Source organism: Otolemur garnettii, unplaced genomic scaffold (genome assembly GCF_000181295.1).
Source record: "Otolemur garnettii isolate 467f Iridium unplaced genomic scaffold, OtoGar3 scaffold00072, whole genome shotgun sequence".
Classification (NCBI taxonomy): Eukaryota; Metazoa; Chordata; class Mammalia; order Primates; family Galagidae; genus Otolemur; species Otolemur garnettii.
Window position 1 is genome coordinate 9,789,822 of NW_003852467.1, and position 22,822 is coordinate 9,812,643.

The 22,822-nt window shown below is 38.1% G+C and overlaps 1 protein-coding gene and 1 pseudogene across 1 annotated transcript in view; one reads left to right on the forward strand and one right to left on the reverse strand.

The window, feature by feature from the left end:
• Nucleotides 1-806: 806 nt before the first annotated feature.
• Nucleotides 807-22,822, reverse strand: part of LOC100952842 — a 34,987-nt gene continuing 12,971 nt past the window's right edge. Inside the window, exon 2 of the mRNA XM_003793769.2 lies at nt 807-1,863. Within this exon, the coding sequence (XP_003793817.2) occupies nt 807-1,863 (1,057 nt within the window). The remainder of the gene's footprint in view (nt 1,864-22,822) is intronic.
• Nucleotides 12,418-14,513, forward strand: LOC100952523 (annotated as a pseudogene).

Here is a 22,822-nt window from a genome sequence, read left to right on the forward strand (position 1 = left end):
CACTGCCCACCTTAACCCACTGCCCAGTCACACCAACCCAGGGCCCAGCCCATGCTGGCCACTTCCACACCCTCCTCCAACCCACTGCCCACCTTCACCCACTGCCCAGTCACCCCAGTCCAGGGCCCCGCCCATGCTGGACACTCGCACACCTTCCTTCCACCCACTACCCTTGGGAAAGTACTTCCCTTGGAGGGCCTTGAGGTTTTTAAGGGCCCAGATTGCCTTGCCTGAGGGCATTTTTGCTTGACTGCCCTCCTCTGTACCTCCCCCTGTCCACCTCCCTGCACCCCACTCCTTTCCCCTTGTCTTCTATGTTACTAAACACTCTCTAAATAAACCACACAAATCCATGAAAATAACTTTTATTTGAGAGAACAACAGAAAAGATAAGGGAAGCAAAGAAGTTACGATCTTTTCCATTTTTTTTCTATTTCTTTATTGCAACTATTTTACTGCTGATTTATTTCACATTTCTAAGGAAAAGCCTATTCTAGTGCTATGTTTTCTTATTTCAGATGACTAAATAATATGGAAACTTTCCCAATTTATTTTATAAAATAGCACAATTCTTAACTACTAAGTCTTATAAACAACATTAAATATGTTACCTATATTACTCATATACTTAGATTCTAAAGCTAATTAAACATATTCAAAATAAGTAACATTTGAAAACTTACAACAAAAAGAAAAGGTAAATCTACAAGTTACACATGTACAATAAGAACACAGGTATAATATATACTTTATTTCCTCCAACACCACCATATTCTGAAAAGATTGAATACTCTCTTCAAACTCCACTAGGGCTGGGAGAAATTGCCGGAATTGGCCCTGGATAGTGCAACGACTCGGGCACTAGCGATTATCATAGCTGCAAATCTGGCTCGGGTTCTCGCTTCCTCATCCCTCAAAGCCTCTTCATACAAGATTGGGAAGGCACTGGGAACTGTGTTATGGATCTTGGCCAAAAACTCCAGGACTTTCATCTTACTGGTTTCTGCGTGAGCTCTGGGACCCCACAGGAATTCAAAGCGCGGAGGATCACTGTTGGCCACCCGCCGATACACCAGGTACTCTTCCCTTACTAAATCTTGGGTGAGGAGCTTCCTGGCATCCCCAAAGATAAAATGCCTTCTTCCATCATATATCTCCATTACATTAAGCACTTCCCAGATCTCATCCTCAGAGGCACGGTTGCCCTTCATGAAGATCACACACAAGATAGTCATTAGGAAGCCAGTCTTGGGCATAATCTCTTCACCACTTAGCCTTGCATCAGAGCTAGGACCCAATTTGCTGATGAGAGCATAGTGGTGCCTGCTCGAATCAACTTCCTGCACATCTATGCCAAAGGCCAGCACCATAAGGTCAGAGGCCTTCTTGAGAATCTCATCAAAATGCTTCTTATATTTTTTGGTGACACACTTCAGCATGTCTGCCTTTGTTATGGGCTCTTTCAAATTATACTTGCGCAGCAAGAACTGAACCAACACAATTGCCCTGTTATCTAGAGGTGTGCCGTCTGAAAGATCATCTGTGGGTAGTGCCTGGGAGGTACTTGGTCTTTCCCCATCTTGGCTCATGGCACCTGCAAAAGTAGTAGCGGTGGATGGGGCTCTGCCTGGTCTCTTGGATTTTCTACGTGACCCAGCAGCAGAGGAACCCTGGGCATTGCTATCACAAAGAAGAGAGGAGGAAGTGCAAGGCCTTTCTTCCTCAGCAGCGGTGGCCTGAGCCCCCTGAGCATCGCCCCGAGTCTGGCGGCGTTTCTCACGGGCACGGACCTTACTCTTGTGCCCCCGCGGCATGATAATTCTGGTTAAGCAGTGTGGGCAGGAAAACAGGCAAAGCGGGCACCTAGGGGAGGGAGAATGAGATAGCTGTGGGCACTTTCCGGACAGAGAGACTACCTTGGTTTTAACCAAGGCCGCTTAAACAGGTTTCTGTGAGAGCACTGCTCTAGGAACTGACCCCCTACACCAAGCTAGACCTTCCGGAGACCCCGAGGAGCAAATAAGACCATTCCTCCACCCTTCAGCTGAAAACAGTAAAAGGATTTTAAAGGGGAATGCCCCCTTTGTCATTGATTAGAGTTTTCAGTCCTTGTAACCACACACATTAGACCAAGACCCCACCTCCCTTCCCCAACCCCCCCCCCCCACAAAGAAAGAAGAGACTCCAAAGCTTAAAACCCCTCCCCGGGGCCTCCCACGGCAGACAGCAGGGGCAGTCTGCGTCTCTGTGGCCACCCACACTCAAGTTCCTCCTCTTTATTACATTTAAGGCCTGGGACTTTTCCCCTCTGCTAACCTGAATCCGCCAGCTCCCAATCGATCAGTTTTTAGTCCTTGAGACCCCGAGACAGAAGTAAGGGTGCGTTGGGTTTAACAGCAATGGCTCGGGCCCCTTAGCGCAAGAGGGTGGGGGCAGGGCTGAAGAGGCCAGGTTCTGAGTCCTTTGTTCTGACTGGGTGGGAGGGGGATTGGGGGACAATGAGGTTCTAACTAAGGGGCCTCACTTTGTCTCGCCACATCACCTTTCTCTTCCCACAACCTGAGCTCCCAAGACCTTTGAGGTGGAAGTTGGGAGGGAGGCATTTAATGCTGACAATTCTGCCCTGAGCCTCCCAGGGGTGAAAATCAGGGGTGGGACGCTGCACAGGTTGGGTCCCTGGCTTCTGGAGTAGTTGTACTGTCAGATCTCAAAGTTGAGTGTGTGTGTGGGTGTGGGTGTTTTCCTCTTAGCTTCTTCCATAACGGCTTCTTGGTAAATACCAACTCCTTGAAAGCTCTAAGTTGATGGATTAGAGGACAAAAGGCATTTGAGCATTTTTAGAAGTTGACATTTCCCAAGAAGCAAGGGGCCCAACCTGTGCAGAGCCCCATCCCTTTGCAAATCTTACAAAGAAAGGGCCAAAGTCCCATACTGGGTATTAATACAGAGGGGGAAACGGCAGCACAAATTAGTGTCTCAAGACAGGTGGTGGGTTGTAAAGAAAAATTACACTAGATGAGCCAGTTCACCAGCCAAACTTAGACTTTTAGGAACCTTCTGTGCTACAAGATCTAGTATACTTTCTAATGGGATGAGGCTGAGCTGCATGATTTTATAAGACCCAGAATTTTTGACATTATTTAACATTGGCCAGCCCAGTTCAGTGACATTATTTTTTGACCCTCATTCATAGTAAGAAATAATACATCTCTGGCCGGCTGCGGGGGCTCACGGCTGTAATCCTATCACTCTGGGAGGTCCAGGCAGGTGGATTGCTTGAGCTCAGGAATTAAAGACCAGCCTGAGTAGGAGCGAGACCCAGTCCCAAAAAGTAGCCAGGCATTGTGGCGGTGCCTTTAGTCCCAGCTACATCTACTCGGGAGGCTGAGGCAAGAGAATTGCTTGAGCCCAAGAGTTTGAGTTTGCTGTGAGCTATGACACCACAGCACTCAATCCCAGGGAGACTGAGACTCTGTCTCAAAAAATAAAAATACAAAAAAAGAAATGTACTTACATCTCTGACAAATATGGGTACTTTTTCATAAAAGAATGACTATTCCTGTTATGTGTGATGCATTCATTCCATTCCTTCTATTTGATTATAATATGTATTTTTTAAAGGTCAGTCTTCACCAGAAAAGATCTTTCAGGCGGCTATTAGCACATTTTCTGTGATCATACTGTTTCAAACAACTTAAACTTTTGTGTTGTACTAATATTATACCAGGTTACTGGCACACAGGGTCTGAGGTGCCATCTCAGATTCTTTAATCAAACAGTACAAATTCATTGTCCCAAGGCACACTGAAAAACAGCAAGAACCAAACTTTAAACCCTTTCCTCCAACCAATTTTGTCATCTGCTTCTGTTGCTACAGGCCGGTCTCTATTTGAGGGTATGCCCCCACCTGTCCATACACAAGTACTAGTTCAACACAGATCTGGTGTCCCTAAGGGATTTCTCCTTTGTGTTGCTTTGGTGCTGTTAACATCATTTCCTCATTCTCCCTTCTATAGTTTTTCCAGGGTTGATTTTGGGAAGAAGCCGACCAATGCTGGTTGCTTATACCACATGTAAGGCAGTGTATTAGTCTGCTCAGGCTGCCATAATAAAATAATAGACTGTTTGACTTCAACAACAACAAAAAATTTTTTTCGCAGCTTTGGCTGGGGCCAGGCTTGAACCCACCACCCCCCATATATGGGGCCGGCACCCCACTCCTTGAGCCACAGACGCCACCCAACAACATAAATTTTTTTTTTGCTTTTTGCATGGTTCTGGAAGTTAGAAGTCCAAGATGAAGATGTGATCAGGGTTGGTTTCCAGGAAGAGCCCTCTTCCTGGCTTGCAGACGGCTGTCTTCTCGCTGTGTCCTCATATGGCCTCTTCTCTGTATGCATATGTAAAGAGATCTCTGGTTTCTCTGTCTCTTTTTATAAGGACACCAGTATTCTTAGATTAGGGACTCACTCTCACAACATTATTTACCCTTAACTACCTCCCTAAATGTGCTATTTCCAAATAAAATCACATTGAGGCTTCAGCTTATGAATTTCAGGGAGGACACAATTCAGTCCACAGTAGGCAGTAAATCTGTAAATAATTTAAGGGGAGTAGACATATTTAAAATATTCCTTTCTCCATGAATAAACATAATGTACTGATTTATTTATTCGGGACTTCTTTTCCCCAAGTCTTATTTTTATAGTTGCCTCTAAAAAAGATTGCGTACATCTTTGTCAGGTTTCTTTTAGGTAAATTTTGAATATCTGTTGCTTTTGTGATTGGTATATTTTCTATTATTTGTCCTTATTAGTTATTGATTTTGGGTGGCGAGGCTCCTGAGTTTGCCATGATGCTTCACAGCTTTGTGAAGTCTTTAATTTACTTGAGTATTTTTTTGTACTAGTTCCTGTGGATTTTCTAATTAGAGAAACATATTGTCACCATTTATTATCTCTGTCTTTTCAGTGTGTGTGTGTGTATATATGTATACATATATATATATATATATATATATTTTTTTTTATTGCTCTGGTTATTGGACTGGTTATTCCAGTCCAATTTTAAACAGTAGAGGTGGAAGCATGCATCTTTTTGGTCTTGGTTTTAATTGAGATGGTTCTAACATTTCACATTTATGTAAATTTTCTATCGATTTTAGGAAATGGAAAAACTAACTTCTACCATTATTTTGCTATCTTTTTTTTTTAACTATGAGCGGGTGTTTAATATTTTTTCCCAAGATTTTTTTCTGCACTCCTGAAAAATGATCAAATGCCTTTTCTTCTCTATCCATGTAGAGAAATTCTAGTTGACAGTTTTTTCTAATGTTATATCATCTTTGCTTTTTGTGGACATAGTCTACTTATTCACTGATACATTGAAGATGATATGAATTTATTTAGAATAGATGCCTCTATGTGAGTGAGACTGGCTCAAGTGATCTTTTCTTGAAGTGTCCTTATTTGGTCTTTGTATCAAGGTCAATGTACCTGTTAAAATGAGTTTTGTAACTTCTCATCTTTTTGTGTGGCTTGGAAGAGTTCATTTAAGATGGCAATTACTGTTACCCTTACTATTTGATGAAACTCCAGCCTCCAAAACTACCTGGTTCTAGAATATTTCAGAGGGGCTGGAACTTAGGCTAAAATTTCAGTTTGAATTGTTTAACTGACATGTTCTTCTCTTGTTTAGAACAATTGAGTCCAAACAATTTGTAACGTCATTGGGAAGTTATAGTTCTTAAAAAATTGGTCCATTCAACTGGAATTTCAAGTTTAAAGATATTTCTAAAAAATGTTTCATTAAAAAAGTATCACATGTCTACAATAGTACAGAGAAAAGTACAATCAACTCACTATACTTGAAACTCAGCATTAACAATCATTAGTAGAGTAAAAAGTTGGATCAGATTAAGATTTATTGGGGTCTTGCTTATTTGTTAGCAGGGCCACTGAAGAAGCGATGCTATATACTTTCACTAGGAGAAATATAACATTTGTGTTTCTTCCTTTGTGCTGATGTTGGCAGTTATTGATGATCATCATTTTTGTTCATTAATTCATTAGGAGCTGTAGGAAGGTGATTACTAATGATATTGTTTCTTCTGAAATTATTAGCTAAAATACTTCTATAGGTAGAAACTTTCCTTCTTGGTCCACCATTTGGTTATGAGGAGCTCATGATTAAATATATTCATGGTGTTTTCTTATATTAAATCCCTTTCGCTCCTGTATTGTGTAGAATTTTTAAACATCACTTAGTTATACTTTTTTCTTTTGTAATTAATAGTACTTATAGAAATTGCATATTTTATAATTCTTTCTCAATAACTAGATTTGGTTAGGTGACTTTACTATTTTCTATTTCTTTGTTTCCAAATTGATTTTCATTATTTATTACCTTCTACTTCTGAAGGCTTAATATTCTGTTTATTCTCTGCCTTACTGAATTCCGTGGATTCCCCCTTCATAACACCATTTGGGCTATAACTTACAAGTAGTGATTTAGAGCTTTATGTGTATGAGGTATACTTTAAATGACTTCAAAGAGGGGAACTGGAGCGTTCCTAACAGAAAGAAATGTATGCTTCAAATTTTTGCAACTTAAATATATCTATGTAACATGCTAAGAAAACAATAAATATAGATGTAATTGACCACATATAACAGTCAAGAATTGACCAAAGAACTAAAACTTTTCTCTGCATATATGTTTAACCCAGAAAGAAATTAATGTAATAAATTTATTACTCACTGGATGGAAAAGCAACTCAGAAAGAAAACTTAATACCTGGTAACTTGAGGATGTTACTCCTATCTTTCTGTGAAACTTGATAAGCTGACTTTAAAATTTAAATTCACATGTAAATGGTTAAATATACCCTCCAAAGATGAATAAAATAGAAGATATAACCTATCAGAGAGTAATAATTACTACAAAGGTATAATAATTAAGAATTTGTGGTATGTTTGACTCATAGATAAAATATACCAATGGAATTGAGTAGAAAATAACTAAACAGACCATTTATATAAGTGATCCCTAAATTGTAAACAGTGCCACTCACTGCAGAGCAATGAAGGAAGCTAACACATTGTAATAAAAATGCAACTGTAAGTTATGGCAATAAAAATAGCGAAGTAGGGAGCTCCACAGAAACACAGAAAAATAAGCAAAAACCTGCCAGAATCAACTTTTGTAAAACTCTGGAAGATAATCAATGGTTTATAGCAATTAAGGTATTTTTAATCAAGAAAAAGACTACTTAAATACACTGTTTAAAGATAGCTCTGTCAAACCATGAAGTGACCACAGCTAAGCAACTGAGCCTTCAGAGATCATACACAAAAATAATATATTCTTTAAAAATAGTTTAGAAAAACCATCAAGGAAACAAACAAGTACATCCTACAACAAGCAACAACTACCGTCTCTGAGGAGGGGTAAGAATATGATTCCTAGTTATCATGTTATAATATTTTAAGTATCCAGTTTTCAACAAAGAAAAGGATGCAAGAAACCAGAAAACATGGCCCATTCATTGAAGGAAAAATTAGCAGAAATCATCCTTTAGGAAGAACAGACATTGACATACTAGGCAAAGGCTTTAAGTCAGTGGTCTTAAATATATTCAATGAACAAAATAAATAAAATCATGGCCATAGAAATCAAAGAAACTAGGAGAGAGACATTTCAACAAATACAGAATATCAACAAAGAGATGGAAATTATGAAATGAACCAAATAGAAACTCTGGAGTAAAAAGTACAATAGGTGAAACTAAAAAATTCAGTAGAGGGTTTCAACATTAAATTTGAGCATGCAAAAAAAGAATCAGCAAACTGAATAACAGGGCAATAAAAATTACTTAATCTGACGAGCATGCCAAAAAAAGCATAAGAAAAATAAAAGGGGCTTAGAGGAACTTTGGGACGTCATCACAATATGCATTATGTAAGCATCAGAAGGAAGAGAGAGAGAAAGACAAAGTGGCAAAAAAATAAAAAAAGAAAACCCTGAAGAAATAATAGCCCCAAATTCCCAAATATGAAAGACATGAATGTAAATATACAAGAATCTCAGTGGTAAACTCAAAAAAGTCCCTATCAGAATAGACTATAATCAATCCAATGAAAGCTAAAAATAAAGGAATAATCTTTAACACGGACGAGAGAAGTAACTCATCCATTTAGAAGATCTTTAATAAAATTAACAGCTTATTTCAAATAAGAAACCACAGAGGCGAGAAGATAATTGTATTATATATTTAAAGTACTTAAATAACAACAAAAAAATATGAAAGGATAAAAGTACCAACCAAAATTTTTGTGATGGGCAAAACTATCCTTCCAAAGTGATAGCATAATTAAAACATTTCCAGACAAACAAAAGCTAAGAGAGTTCGTCGTTACAAGACTTGCTAAAGGAAGTTGAACAAGTTGAAACCAAAGGATATTATTATATGAGAAACCCTATGAAGAAAGATCACTGGTAAATTCAACTACATAGGTAAATATAAAAGCCAGCATTACTGCATTTGGGGTATATCATTCTTTTTAATATGATTTTAGAAAACAAGTGAATAAAATAGTAATTATAAATCTCTCTTAAAGAACACACAAAATATAAATGTAATTTCCAAAAAGAAAACTATGAACTAATATCCTTTATTACTACAGATTCAAAAATTCTCAGCAAAATATTAGCAAATAAAATAAAACAGCACATTAAAAGGATTATACACCATAACCAACTGGGATATATCCCAGTAACGCAAGGGTTCTTCAACATAAGAAAATCAGTCAATAAAATATACCACATTAATAGAACAAAGGGAAAAATACATGATCATCTAACTAGATGCATATGAAGCATTTGACAAAATTCAACACTCTTTCATGATTTAAAAAACCCCAGAAAACTAGGATTAGAAGGGAATTATATTTACAAAAACCCACAGATATCATCATATTCAATGGTGAAAGACTGAAAGCCTACCCACTATGATCAGAATCAAGATAAAGATGCAGGCTTCACCTTTAATATTTAACATTTTACTGGTAGTCCTAGCCAGAACAATTAAGCAATAAGAAATAAAAGGGATCCAAATTGGAATATAATTCACAAAACTGTATCTATTTATAGATAGCATGATTCTATATATAGAAAATCCCATAGTTTTTTGGGGGGGAGAGTAAAGATAGGGAATGAATTCAGCAAAGTTTCAAGGTATAAGCCAACACACACAAATCAATTCACCAGTAATGAACAAGGTAAAGAAATGAAGGCAACAATTTCATTTCCAATAGCATCCCCCCAAATATAACTAGAAATAAATTTAATGAAAGAGGTTAAAAAAAATTTGTACACTGGAAAAATACAAAACATTGCAGAAAAAATTGAAAGAGTACCCAAATAAATTAAATGACACCTCATGTTCATGGATTGGAAGACTTAATTTTGTCAGGATGGCAGTATTCTCCATAGTGGTTTACAAAATGCAATTCAATCCCTATCAAAGTTGTAATAATCTTTTTTTAAGAAATGAAAAAGCTGATCTCCAAATTCATATGAATATTCAAGTGGTTCCCAGTAGCTAATACAATACTGAAAACCAAAAATAAAGTTAGAGAACTAACATTTTCCAATTTGAAAACTTACTACAAAACTACTGGTGATCAAAACAGTGGTACTGGTGTCAGTACAGATAAACAGAACAGAATAGATTTGAAAGTCCAGAAATAAACCCAATTTATTTTTAACACGGGTACCAACACCTTTGAATGTAGAAACAGTAACTTTTTTTCAACCAATGGTGTTTGGATAACTGGATAACCACAAGCAAAGAATAAAATTGGACCCTCACTTTATAACTCAAAAGGATAAATGACCTAAATACAAGAACTAAAATTACAAAACTATTATAAAACTATTAGAAAAAAAAAACATAGTAGTAAATCCACATGACCTTAGATTTTGTGATGGAATATTAGATTCAATATCCAAGTACAAGCAATAACAAAAAATAATACATTAGTGAAAGTTAATAAAAATTTTTTTGAAGCAAACATTTAAGTGCATCAAAGGACAGTATCAAGAAAGTGAAAAGGTAATCCACAGAATGAAGAATAATATTTTTAAGTCATATATCTTATACTGGTTTAATACACAGAATATAGAAAGGACTCGTTCAATGCAAAGACAAAAAGAAAAACACTTGAATGAAAAATGGATAACAGACTTGAATAGACAACTGTCTAAAGAAGATACAGGAATGATCACTAAAAACATGAAAAGATTTTCAACATTATTGGCCATTAAAGAAATGAGAATCAAAATCACGATGAGTATTACCCTATACTCACTTGAATGGCTTTAATTTTTTAAAGGGTGAATAACAAGTTCTAGAAAGGATATGGATAAGTAGGAACACTTGTACATTGCTGGTGGAAATTTTAAAAGCGTAGCTACTATGAAAAACATTCCAATTTTATTCTTTGCATGTGTCAAAAGCTAGACATAAAATTGTCAAATGCCCTGGCAATTCCACTCTTATGCGTATATTCACAGGAACTATACAGAAATATTGATAGCAGCCAAAAGGTGGAAATAACCCATATGTCTAGCAGGATAAAGAGATAAACAAAGTGTGGCATAGATAAATAATGGAATATTATTCAGCCATAAAAATGAATGCAGTATGACACAGGCTTCAATATGCACTAACCTCAGAAACACAGTAAGTGAAAGAATCCAGAAACAAAAGTTTGCGTAACATATGAATTTTTATGTCATACCTCCAGAATAGGCAGATCCATAAAGAGAAAATAGATTAGTGACTTTTAGGGGATGGGGGAGGAAGGATGCAAAATGATTATTTAATCGATAAGGGGTGTTTTCCTGTGATGAGGAAAATATTTGAAAGTAAAAAGAGATAGTAGTTGCACAACATTGTAAATACACTAAATTCCACAAAAAAATTTACATGTTAAAATGCAGTACGTTATATGTTACGTGAATTAAATCTCAGTATAAAAAAGGACTGGTGTTATCAATGTTAAAAATAGTTTTATCATTGTCTAATACGGTTCTCAATACATATAGTGGTAGTACGTATTTAAAACAAGTGTACCCGGTTGGGGGCGCGCGCAGCTTTCCCGGAGAGGGCGGGCTCAACAGCCGCCCTCGTGGGCGGGGCCGCCGGCTGGACGTCAGGCGCACGGAGCCGTCGCACGCGCCCGCGCGGAGCCGTCGCACGCGCCCGCGCGGAGCCGTCGCACGCGCCCGCGCGCGGTAGGCTTGACCTGGGAACCACCAGTGCCAGGGCAAGGGTGTCCCATGGTGCAGTTGACCCCAGAGAGAGCGTCTGAGGGGCAGAGGCAGCCTGGCCACGGCCTAAAAGGCCAGAGGCCGGATGGGCTTGGCCCCTGTCGCCAGCCCCAGCATTAGAGCAATGCCCAGCAAGGTGCCTCCTCTCCCGGGTCTGCAAAAAAAACAGTTCAGGGGTTCGGCGGCGATAGCTCAGTGGTTAAGGGTGTTGGCCACATATACTGAGGCTGGAGGTTCGATCCCAGCCTGTGCCTGCTAAACAACAATGACAACTGCAACAACAACAACAACAAAAAATAGCCCGGCGTTGTAGCGGGCACCTGTAGACCCAGCTACTTGGGAGGCTCAAGCAAAAGAATCGCTTAAGCCCAAGAGTTAAGAGGTTGCTGTGAGCTGTGACACTAAGGCACTCTATCTAGGGCGACATAGTGAGACTCTGTCTCTAAATAGAAATAAAAAATAAACCAGTTCAGGGCACCCTTCTCATTCTGGCCCCCAAATCTCTGCTCCTTGGATGTGGCTGGGAAAGTCCACCCACGCTAGGTGGGCTCTTGGTGGGAATTTGGAAAAGACTCTCATCCAGTCTGGAGGTGCTCTGGGCTTCTGAAGGAAGACTACTTAAACCCTGGATGAATTTTGGAGAATGCATTGAGTGAAATGTGGCCTGTTTATAAAAGGCTTAGACAGAACAAAATCTCTTACTATGCTGTCCATCTTTACAGCTGAAAACCCTAAAACGAGCTCGCTCACGTCCAAATCCGTGGTACCCCATGGCCGATCTGAGTATTGAGGCAGTACTGAAACCTACTCAGCTGGCTGCCTCCCAAGGAAACCTGTGCTTAATTTAGGAGGGGAATCTGGCAGAGTTGTTAAAGTCACCACCGGCCTCCAGCAGCACCAGATCTTGGTTCTGCAGAAACACGAGCTTCAATCCCAAGGCTATTAGCAGCTCTTTTGCTAAGGAGTCCATGTCCTGAGAACAGGTCACTGTGATCTGAGGAAGACCACATAGCTGTGAAGTCTCTGGTCAGAGGTTATGGAAATTTCCTCACCAGAAGTGGACAAGCTCAGGAGGGTGGTCTCATGCCACAGCAGCTGCTGGTCACCCTGACCACTAAAGCCAGCACCTGGGTGAAGTTGCACCATCCAAAGAAGGGCAAGGAGGGGGCACCCCAGGGGGAAGATGTGACCAAAATGTTTGAAGGAGAAGTTCTGTTGTCTCAGGATATTAATGTGACCCAAGGAGAAAACTTAGAGAACAAAATGACCTCTGTACCCCCAGCATTAGAATACCAAGACCTGCTAACCTTCAACAACATATCTATTGACTTCACCCAGGATCAGTGGGGGCACTGGCCTCTGCTCACCAGGATTTGTACTGAGAGGTGATGCTAGAGAACTACAGGAACTTGGTGTCAGTGGGATATCAACTTTCTAAACCTAGTGTGATTTCCCAGTTGAAGAAAGGAGAAGAACCATGGATGACAGAGAAAGAAGGCCCAGAAGATCTCAGTTCGGACTTGAAGAGTAAAAGAGAAACCAATGAATCAAAGAATTCCATTTCACAAGAACAATTATATCATGGCATTTTGATGGAAGGGGTCATGAAAGATGATATCATTTATTCCACATTGAGAAAAGTCTCCAAATATGATGATGTGTTATAAAGGCACGGGCAAACCTGTGTGAGAGATATGAGACAAACCATCTTGATCGATAAAAAGGCCAAGAAACAAACAAATTTGGGGGAAATATCATTGAGAGTTCAAATGTTATTACAGAATGGAGGCATCATAAATGTGATACACCTAGAAAGAGGAACAAATACAAATTAGATTTGATTAATCATACAACAAGTTACATAAACCAAAAACCTATGAACATAATATATGCAAAAAATATTTTCAAACAACCCATTCACCTTACTGAACACATGAGAATTCATACTGGTGAGAAACCTTTCAGATGTAAAGAATATGGAAGGGCCTTTAATCAAAGTGCAACAGTACACATCAGAGAATTCATACTGGTGAGAAGCCCTTTGAATACAACCAGTGCTGCCAAGTCTTCAGACATCGCTCATCATTTAATCAGCATTATAGAACTCACACTGGGGAGAAACCCTACATGTGTGATAAATGTCAGAAAGCTTTTCAGCCAGAACATTACCTTGATCGAACATTTGAGGACTCATTCTGGAGAGAAACCTTTCCCTTGCAATGAATGTGGGGAAAACCTTTCAACAGATAAGCACTGGGGAGGACCCAGCAGTGGCGGCCAGGGCGCAGGCACGCGCAGGCGGGGGCGGGGCCCACGTGGGCTGTGGGCCCGAGCCCTGCGTGCCAGGGAGGGGGCCCGCCGGGCAGGCGGCGGGCGGTGCTAGGAGCGGGCTCTGAGGCTTGCACAGCACCTGCAGCTCGTCCCGGCTCGGCAGGCAGCGCACGGCGGGCAAGGAGCTGGGGTCCCGGTGCAATGGGTGGCACGGTACGCAGCTCGCAGACCCACTCTGTGGCTGGGCGCCAGGAGCTGTGTGGCCACTCCCGGGAGCCCGCCCCTCGGCCCCTGGGCTAGCAGCACAGCGGCTGCCTGGGCTTTAATGGCTGCTGGGTGGAGCAGCGCCTAGGAGTGTTTAAAAAAACAAAAAACTTTTCAACAGATTAGATACCTTAGTGAACTTACAAGAACTGATACTGGGGAGAAGCCCTATGCACGCACTGCAGGTTGTAAAACCTTTATTCATAGAGCATATCTAACACATTATCAGAAAATCCATACAGGGGAAAGATCCTACAAATGTAAGGAATGTGGGAAATTCTTTAGGCAGAGGATATACCTTAGCAACCATAAAACTGTTCATATAGGCGGCGCCTGTGGCTCAAAGGAGTAGGGCGTCAGCCCCATGTACTGGAGGTGGTGGATTCAAACCTGGCCCCAGCCAAAAACTGCAAAAAAACAAACAAACAAAAAACCCCCCTGTTCATATAGGAGTGAAGCCATATGAATGCAAACGCTGTAGAAAAGCCTACAGGCATGATTTATCCTTTAAAAAACATCAGAGACATCACACTGGAGAAAAACCTTATGAGTGTAATGAATGTGGAAAAGCCTTCGGCTGTAATTCATCACGTAGTTGACACCATGGAATACACAGAAGGAATGCCTTCCGAAATAATGTGTAGAAGGAGATATTTGACATGAGAAAAAAATCCAACTTAAAATCACCAATTCTATGCTTTAAACTTTTAAGATGCAAATACATTTAAGGAATTGATGTAATGATGACAACTTTACAAAAATTAAAATAAAATAAAATAAAATAAAACAAGTGTACCATAAAGCAGGGGAGATAAAAGATCCTAATAGGTAGTGAGCAAGTTGCATATGCATATTGTAATTACTAAGCACCCACTAAAATTTTTAAAAGAAATATATCCCAAATACTCTTTATCTCAATTAACTTTTAATATTTATGTTAAATTTATTCAAATTACAAAGTTCGTGTAAACACAGAAAAGAAATGAGAAGCAGAAAAACAAAAGGGAGGAAACAAACAGAAAACAAATTTGAAAATGGAGATGTATCAATAATTACATTTAATCTTGGTCAAATCACACCTATCAAAGGAGGCTGGTAAAACTGATAAATCCCCATGACAAAAACCATATGTCACCTACAAAATCTCACATCAAATTTTATGATATAGATCAAAAGTAAAAGGATGGGAAAATACATACCATTCAAACCATAATCAAAGAAAAACCAGATTGTCTCTATTAATATCAGAACTGTAGATTTCTGAAACAATGAAAATACTCTTGATAAAGGAAAACATTAAATAGTGATAAAAGAATCAATTCACTAAGAAGATTTAATCATTTTAAATACGCATGCACCTTAAAGCAGAGTTTCAAAATATCTAAAACAAAAACTGACAGGACTAAGAGGAGAAATAAATCTGTGATTGAGATCCACAATACAAATCATAAGAACTCCTAGAAAGAAAATTATCTAAGATATAGAACTGAATAACATTATCAAACAGGATCTAGTTACAACTTATAAAACACTTGACCCAGTAACAGCAAAAATATGCATACTTTTTATGTATCTGGAACATTCACCAAGATCAAGTACATACAGGGCCATAAATTTAACATGTCTTAAAAAAGTAAAATAGTTAAAATTGTACCAAGTATGTTCTCTTACCCAAATGGAATTAAACTAGAAATTAATACCAGAACCATACCAGGAAAATCTTGAAATAGTTAAAAAATAAGCAACATAGTTAAATACATATTCAATTAAGTGAACGGGAAAATAAAAATGCTCAAAATGTGTGGAATACAACTAAAGGAATGCATTGGGTAAACATATTATATCAATAAGTGTTTGTGCTAGAAAAAATAAACGTCTCAAATAAATAATCTAAACTTCCTTTTCAGGGAACAAAAAGTAGGCAGATGAAAGGCAATATGTAAAAATAAGGTTAGAAATCAATAAAATTGATGGCTCAGCACCTGTACCCAGTGGTTACTGTGCCAGCCACATACACCAAGGCTGGCGGGTTCAAGTCCAGTCCAGGCCGGCTAAAACAACAATGACAACTACAACTACAACAACAACAACAAAAAAATAGACAGGCATAGTGGCAAGTGCCTGTAGTCCCAGCTACTTGGGAGACGGAGCAAGAGTATTGTTTAAGCCCAAGAGTTTGAGGTTGCTGTGATCTGTGATGCCACGGCACTCTACCAAGGACAATATAGTGAGACTCTGTCTCAAAAAAAAAAAATCAATAAAATTGAAAACAAACATAATAAAGAAATCAATAAACTCTGGTTCTTTCAAAAGGTAACATAAAATTGATAAACTTCTAGCACGACTGATGAAGACGAAAGCAGAGAAGACAGGAAAGACCAGTATCAGCAAAGGAAGGAGGATATTCCCACAGACCCAAGAGATATTTACAAGGATTATAAGGAAATACTAGAACCATTATATACACATTAATTTCACAACTCAGAAAGAAATGAACCAACTCCCTGGAAACTGCAAACTACCAAAAGTTATTCAAGTTAAAATAGATATTCTGAATCATCCTATAACTATTTTTTTAAACGTAATTCATAACTAAGAACCTGAGAACAAACTGTCCTGACCCAGACGGTTTCACTGGTAAATTCTACCAAACACTTAAGAAAGAACACCAATTTCATAAAATCTCTTCCAGAAAACAGAAAAAGAGGGGGAACTTCCCAACTCATTAATGAAGCCAAGGTTACTCTTACATCAAAACAAAACAAAAACAATACAGGCAGGCCTGGTTTCTGGATGACCTGAATTATAGTGTTTTGTACTTACAGGCTGGCTCCCAAGATTCCCCATTAGGATAATTTCTAATTAAATAAGTAATTTGGGAGCTAGTTTCTTCCATGTATGTAAACAAACCCACATGGTGTAAGTACTTCATCAGCACAGCATCTTTACACTAGCGTCTAGTATCATTGTTTATACAATTGCTTATGCCAGGCTTTCATTTGACTTTGTGAGACTATGTTTACCTTTATAACCTTAATTCCAAAGTGAAATCTCACTCCAAATCGAGGGGAGCCTGCAGTGAAGAGAAGGATGAATACAATGCAAATGAAAGTAGAAATAATTAAGTATTCAGAGATAGGCCAGACATCATTATTCACTGGGAAAATATTAGCCTCCCGTAGCTCAACTATTGGAACAATTATAATATCAAAGATAAAGTGATAAAAAATATATTTTATTTATTTGCAACTGGCATGATTATCTAAAAATAATCCCAAAAAATCTAGGAAAAAGAAAGAAAACAATCTTCCATATATTTTAACTAATAAATTTGTCATGCTAGCAATAAAAACTAGAAACCAAAATTAAAATACATAGTACTGCCTATAATAACCAAAACATTAAATACTTAATTTTAGATCAAATAACACATGTACTAAATCAGGGGTCCTCAAACTTTTTAAACAGGGGGCCAGTTCACTGTCCCTCAGACCATTGGAGGGCCGGACTGGGGGCCCTAGGATGAGTCAGCTGCTAAGCAGGACAGGCAGCAGTGGCAAAAACACCTGGCGGGCCAGATAAATGTCCTAGGCGGGCTGCATGTGGCCCATGGGCCATAGTTTGAGGACGCCTGTACTAAATCTACAAGCTGAAAATTAGGAGATGCCCATGGAAGAAATCGAAGACCTAAATAGAGATAATTATCAGATCCATTCATTAAAAGAATAAACACAGAAATTGTCCTCAAATTGATCTGTAAGTTTAACAACTTTACTACTAAAATATCTGATGTATGTTTTGTGGATATACACAAGTTGACTTATATTTACTGAAAAAGCAAATGACCTAGGACAGGCAAAACAATTTTGAAAAAGAATAATTGCTGGAGGAATTATACCACTCAATGATAAGACTATCTATCAAACTACATTAATCATGTCAGTATGGTATTGACAGAGGGATGGACATACAGACCAACTGCACTAAATAGTCTAGAAATAGACCCAATTTGTTTGTTTGTTTGTTTTTGAGACAGTCTCAAGCTGCTGCCCTGGATAGCGTGCTGTGGCATCATAGCTCACAGCAACCTCAAACTCCCAGGCTCAAGTGATTCTCCTGCCTCAGTTTCCCAAGAGGATGGGACCACAGACATGCGCCATAACGTCCGGCTATGTTTTTGTTGCAGTTGTCATCATTGTTGTAGCTAGCTCAGGCCGGGTTTGAACCCGCAAGCCTCGGTGTATGTGGCCAACGCCCTATCCACTGAACTACGGGCACCACCCAGACCCAAATGTATTTTGAAAACATAGCAAAAGCAATTCAAGAGAGAAAAAGATAGCCTTTTCAACAAATTAAAGCAGAACAATTGGACTCCTACAGTATACAAAAAGTGAACCCTGGCCTAAATCTAGTACTTTATACAAAATTATCTAAAATATAACATAGTTCTAAATATAAAATATAAAAGTATAACACTTTTAAGAAAAGTATAGGAGAAAATCTTTGTGACCTAAATGTCAACGAAGAGTTCTTAAACCTGAAACCAAAACCACAATCCATAAAATAAATAATGTGTACATTAAATTTTATCAAATGTAAAAACATTTGACTATTAAAGACACTATTAACAGAATAAAAAGACAAGTAACAGTCTGGGGAATAATATTTGAAAATCACATGTCTAACAACATATTTATACCCCCAGGAACAGAATGCCTTAAACTCAGGATTGATCAACAACAACAAAAATGTACAAATTTTAAAAAGACAAAATATCTGAACACACACTTCACCAAAAAGGATATATGGATGGCAAGCAAATAAAAGATGTTCCTCCTAATGTAAATTAGTATAAATATAAAATGGTTCAGCCTCTCTGGAAAACATTCTGGAAGTTTCTTATAAAGTTAAACGTACATTTACCATATGATCTAGCAGGCCCCTTCTGAGAATTTACCCTGAAGAAATGAAAAACTGTTCACACCAGCTTTATTTGTAGTAGGAAAAAACTTAAAACAGCCCAAATATCCCTCAACAGGAACGTGGATAAATGATCATGGCTCATCCACACAATGGAATATTAATCAGCAACAAAAAATGAACAGACAATTAATATGAGTAACAACTTAGATGGATCTCAAGGGCATTTTGCTGAGTGAAAGATACCATTCTCTAAAGGTTACTGAATGATTCCATTTACACAAAATTCTTGAAATAATAACATTATAATAATTGAGAAAAGATCAGTGGTTTCCAGGGTTGATTGGAAGAGAGTATGTTTATAAGAGGAGCATACCGGGGTATTTCTTTGGGGTGTTGGAATAATATGTATTTTAATTGTATTGTAAAATCTGTATGTGTGGCCAAATTCAATAAAACTATGCATTAAACAAAATAACAGGAAACAAAGAAACAAGAAAACTAATGATTAGATGTTAAAATGATTAAATCAGAGTTAGAATTTTTTTTAGTTTAGTTCGTAATATCATAGTAATGCCATTTTCCAAGTTTTCATAGTTGGACTATCACTACAACAAGTTGACATCTTCAGAGGAAGCTAAGAAAAAGGTACACATAAACTCTCTATACCAAGTTTGCAATTTCTATGAATCTAAAATAATTTCAAACTCAAAGGTTTCAGAACTTCTGGTTTTATCTAGTGATTAAAAAAAAAACATATAAAGAGCATAGGAGTCATCACTTCTACCTTTATAAGAAATAGCTTGAAAAATTGAAAATCAATGACTTTCCTTAACCCCAAGAGAGAAACGAGTTCCTAGAAGTCACAGAGCAAACTGCCACCTTGAAATCTGGACAGAGAAACACATTCAAATAGATAGTTATTTGCTTACTTGGAGCAGAAGCTGCTGGAAGCCAAAGCAGTAGAACTAATCACTTCATCAGTGACGTTGACAATCTGCTGTAGGCTGAGTGCAGACTTGTGTGAGATTGCACAAACTCCAGAGTTTGCGATTACAGAGGGGATCCCAGACTCTTGCAGGCTTTTCCTCCAGACACCACCAATTTCTCACAATGAAGATCTGAGAGCAATCCCTGGTGGCTCTGGCAGGTGGAGGGGGAAGAATAACCACTGTACAATCTTCCCAGATCCCTCCCCATCATAAAGGCCTATTCTCCATGGTAACACAGAAGTTTTATCCCACCTAGGGGAATTACTTTCCACCTCACATTAGCCTCTTTTAGCTATTTTTTTTTTGTCTCATCTAAGACAATAATGTAGTCAACATTAGATAGAGCTGCAAAGAAATAGACTGGTAATGAGGCAACCAGGTAAGGAAGAAGAGGGCTGAGGTGAGTAGAGTGGTATACTCTTGGAAGAGGGACAGAAACATTTAACATTTATGATCATTCTTCCTAAAAGCAGGACCACTAAAATACTGAGATTTAATTTTTAAAATTACAGAATAGTTTCTCTCCCCCACATTCTGCTACCAAAGCAATGTACCTCAAGTATAACAGTGAATTACAGCTCAAGTGTATGCAAAACACAGATGCTCTCTGAGGACCAACACAAAGAGAAACCCTTAAGCAACGAGAAGAGACAGAATCAAAGACAGTAGAGGAACCTGAAGCTTCTGGTACCAACAGCTACAACAAGCATTAAACTCAGGCCAACTCTTATCCATGTTAATATCAATTATCACACTAGAGGCATCTTTTTCCTCAGTACCTAACACTGATATATGTCTGGCTTTCAAGAAAACATCACACAGCATGTCAATAGAAAGCGTGGTTGAGGGGCAGTGCTTATGGCTCAAAGGAGTGGGGCACTGGCCCCACATGCCAGAGGTGGTGGGTTCAAACCCAGTCCCGGCCAAAAAACAAACAAAAAAAACATATTCCTCAACTGGCTAGTAGATTTCCTTTATTCTCAGCTAAATGAGTCTCAGAATGCTCAGGACCAAGGTACAGGGAAGAGCAGGACGAGCCAGGAAGCTCAGCAACCTGAACACAAAACTCATTAAATTTGTCCCTGTCATCAATGCACGATATAGCTAGCCACATGACACCTTCTTTTGTGTTGAAATTAATCTTCTAGGGCAGTGCCTGTGTCTCAGAGGAGTAGGGTGCCTGCCCCATATACCAGAGATGGCGGGTTCAGGGTTCAATCCCAGCCCCAGCCAAAAAAAAAAAAAAAAGATTTAGTGAATCTCGTGAATTGGTCATTTAAAAAAAAAGAAATTAATTAATCTTCTAGGCAAATCTAGTAGGAATCTAGAAATGTAATTGATCCTAGTCATTTTCGTCTGGATAAAGATCTTTAACATTTCTGGAATAAGTAGATAAATCCTGTTGTTTATATGGCTGTCAAGTTAAAAAATGGTAGACCTGTAAGAGCCTAACCAGAACACACTTATGGCAGTTATGGCCTCATTCTGTGGTCATTGTGCTGCTACTATTACTGTATGGTTGCACTAAGTAGGAAAGCCTTCAAGTGAGCTATGGTATGAATTGGTGTCTATTCCAGTTTTGTCTAAGCAAGTCTCGTCAATAGTATATCTTATGATTCATGTTTGTACAGCTTGATTTTAATTTCTCTTTTTGGATGTAGGAACACTACCTTTAAATTCAATAAAATATATATTTGGAGTTTATTAGTTTTTTTTTTAAAAGTAAAGGAATGGAGACCTCATAACATGTTAACACTAATCAAAGTTAAAGTAGCTATACAAATTTTAGACTAAGGCTTCAGAACATTTGGGGGGAAAAAAAATAAAAAGAAGAAGTTAATTGATGACTCCGTACTGAACCTCAGAGTCAAAGCATTCTATAATAGACATACCCTTATTTGACAATGCGAATATTACTTTCTTTGCCTTACTATTATTATTGTTGCTTAATACTTCGTTGCAGCAATCGTCTGATTTTTTTCTGAATGTTTTTATCTTCATTCGTTCTTTATGAAGTTTTTGTTTCTAGTCCTTATCTTAAACATGGTTATTGTTGTTAACTTTTAAGCCTTTTTAATTTTGTGAAGGCAAAAAGTGGAAACCTAATAAACACATGTATATGTAAAAATGTTTTTAAAAAGGCTTCAGAACAAGAAAAATTATCAAGGACAAAGAGGGAATCATGTAATGCTAAGGAGGTCAATTCTCCAAGAAATGTGTGTATGCATCTAATATCAGAGCAACAAAATACAAAAAGCAAAAACTGAGTGAACTAAAAGGAGAAGTATAGTACAGGGTGGACTATGTTAAAATAGTTTAACATAGTAAATTGCACATGAACTTTATGTGCACCTTGTATTATAGCATATTTTAAATATACTATCAGTAACATATAGACAAAATATCAGTAAGAATATAGAAGGCATAAAGAGTATTAGAAATCAACTTGACTTAATTGAAATAATAGAGTACTCCACCTAACAAGAGTGCAATACACATTCTTCTCAAGATCGCTGTGAAATTCACCAAGTAATATTTGCTTTATTGTTCTGTCCACCCATCACCCAGGCCACTTCCCCAAAAACTTTCTTTGAAATAAAATATTGTGACAATTAAAAATATATACAATAAGATAAAACCTTAAAAAGATCCACCAAGTAGACCACATTCTTGGCCATAGAACCCTTAGCAAATTTAAAAGAATAAAAAGTATACAATATATGCTTTTAGATCACAATACAATTACATCAGAAATCAATAAGAGAAGATAGCTGGAAAGTTTCCAAATATTTATAAACTAAACAAAGAACTAAAGTGTAAACTAAATACTTCTAAAGAATCTATAGGTCAAAGAAGAAAGTTTCAAGAGAAATTAAAAAATATGGCTCAGCACCTGTGGCTCAAGTGGCTAAGGTGCCAGCCATATACACCTAAGGTGGCGAGTTCGAATCCAGCCTGGGCCCGCCAAACAACAATGACAGCTGCAACCAAAAAATAGCCAGGCATTGTGGCGGGTGCCTGTGGTCCCAGCTACTTGGGAG